Source organism: Malurus melanocephalus, unplaced genomic scaffold (genome assembly GCF_030028575.1).
Source record: "Malurus melanocephalus ecotype Western Australia unplaced genomic scaffold, MMel_1.1 scaffold_1088, whole genome shotgun sequence".
NCBI classification, from domain to species: domain Eukaryota; kingdom Metazoa; phylum Chordata; class Aves; order Passeriformes; family Maluridae; genus Malurus; species Malurus melanocephalus.
In genome coordinates, this window is record NW_026624320.1 from 11,032 (window position 1) to 13,476 (window position 2,445).

A 2,445-nucleotide genomic window follows, 5' to 3' on the forward strand; every position below is an offset into this window, starting at 1 on the left:
AGGGAAACAGCCAATTTGGGATTCCTGATTTCCATTTGGGATGAGAAAGGCTGATTTGGGATCCTCAGTTTCATTTGGGGTGAAAAAAGTCGGTTTGGGATCCCTCAGTTACACTCTGGATGGAATCCCTCAGTTTGGGGTCCCTCAATTTGGGATCCCTCASTTTGGGATCCCTGAGTTCCATTTGGGATGGGAAAGGTCAGTTTGGGATCCCTCAGTTCCATTTGGGATGGAATCCCTCAGTTTGGGATCCCTCAGATATGTTTGGGATGGAAAGTCCAGTTTGGGATTTTTCAGTTCCATTTGGGATGAAGAAGGTTTGTTTGGGATCCCTGAATTCCATCTGGGATGGAAACCTCCATCCAATGGGATCGCTCAGTTCCATTTGGGATGGAATCCCTCTGTTTAGGATCCTTCAATTCCATTTGGGATAGGAAAGGCCGGTTTGGGATCCCTCAGTTACGTTTGGGATGGGAAAGGCCGGTTTGGGATCCCTCAGTTTTGGATTGCTCAGTCCCATTCTGGAGAGAAACGGATGGTTTGGGATCCCTCAATTCCATTTGGAATGGGAAAGGYCGGTTTGGGATCCCTCAGTTCCATTTGGGATGGAATCTCTCAGTTTGGGATCCCTCAATTCCATTTGGGATGGGAAAGGCCAGTTTGGGATCACTCAGTTCCATTCAAGATGGGAAAGGTTTGGGATCCCTCAGATCCATTTGGGATRGAATCCCTCATTTTGGGATCCCTCATTTCAGGATCCCTTAGTTACATCCCAGAAATTCAAACCAATGCTTCCCAAATCTCCTTCCCTCATCCYACCAACATTCCCACGAAACAGCTCCTCCTTTTTCCATGATTCCCACTGCTCCCTGATTTGGGATCTCCCCTCTCCCTCTTCCTGAGGAAAACGGGAATCAGATCCGGGCACAACTACCGTGAGGAGCAGAAAATTCCCGGGATTTCRTGTCGTTGCAGGCTCATCGGAACATTCCGGATGGTGCTGCAAAAGGTGGTGGCCGAAGGGCAGCTGGAGGTGACGGACGCGCTCATCGACGAGAACAACTCTGCCCTCCAGGTGGGTCACCGAAATTCCCACAATTCCCCAAATTTTGGGAATTTGGGGATTTGGGAACGGGGATATCGGAGTTCCCACCTGGATTCCTGGATCCTCAGCCTGGCTTTGATCCCGGTTTGGAGAATTGAGGCAGCTGGGAATGTCCTGAGGATCCTGAGAATCCTGGATCGGAGAAATTTGGGAAAATTTGGGAAGTTGGAGAAATTTGAGAAATTTGGGAAGTTTGGGAAGTTTGGGAATTGGAAAAGCAGGGATGGATCCGGTTTGATCCGAGCATGGAGAGGGAGAACCAGAGCCCAGGATGGAATCACTGAATCCTGGAAAAATTTGGGTGGGAAAGGACCTCAAATCCCATCCCATTGCAGCCCCGAAACATCCCCCAATCCCGGGGGGATCCCAAATCCATCCTGGAACACTCCCGGGGATTCCCTGGGAATTCCAGCCCGGCCGGGAATTCCTTCCCCTGATCCCAATAAATCCCCCCTTTCCCAGTGGAATCCATTCCTGCTGTCCCATCCCTCCATCCCTTATCCCAAATCCCTCTCCAGCTCTCCCGGAGCCCCTTTAGGATCGGGAAGGGACTCTGAGCATTCCCTGGATCCTTCCCCAATCCAGGGGAACATTCCCATCATTCCCAGCTTGAGATTGACCCCATCCCCACCCCAAATCTTCTCTGAGAAGRAATTTCAGGAATTAGGGGGATCACTTGGAATTCCGAGACTCCAGGAAGGTTTCCCATCCCTTTTCCTCCTTTTTACATCCCTAACTTCCATAAAAATCCCTCTGAATGAATCCCATCCCAACCATTGTCCTTCCTCCTGGAATAATGGGATKGTTTGGGTGRGAAGGGACCTTAAAGCTCCTCCAGAGGGATCTTGGGAAGGAATTCCCGGCTGGGCTGCAATTCCCAGGGAATGTCACAGGATGGATTTGGGATCCCGGGAATGTCCCAGGATAGATTTGGATCCCCCGGGGATTTTGGGAAATGCCRGGATTGGATCAGGATGAACTTTAAGATCCTTTCCCGCCCGTCCCAAAGCATTTTCTGGGAACAGCCTCAGTTTTTTTCTTTTTTTCCCGCAATCAAACCCCAAATAAATGTTGGAAATGGTTTTATTTTTCCGGGYTGGCTCAAATCCGTCCCTGGCAGCTCCTTCCCTTCCTCCCGACTTTATTGCCTTGTCCAGAAGATTAAAAACTCCGGGAACGCTGAAGCCGGGAGTGAAATTCTGGCTGCATCCAATCTTTTACGACATAAAAACCCAGGATGGCTCCGAATTAATTTTTCCTCGAGCAGCAGGAAAAAAAAAAAAATCCATAAAAAATCCATTTAAAGTTCCCAGGGACAGATCAACCCCCACCAGCCCCGC

The 2,445-nt window shown here is 49.6% G+C and overlaps 1 protein-coding gene across 1 annotated transcript in view; it reads left to right on the top strand.

Moving 5' to 3' along the window:
* LOC130586160 (otoferlin-like) overlaps positions 1-2,445 on the top strand; it is a gene marked incomplete at both ends in the record, with an annotated part of 101,375 nt that overhangs the window by 9,964 nt on the left and 88,966 nt on the right. The window contains 1 exon segment of the mRNA XM_057386880.1: positions 976-1,075. Within this exon segment, the coding sequence (XP_057242863.1) occupies positions 976-1,075 (100 nt within the window).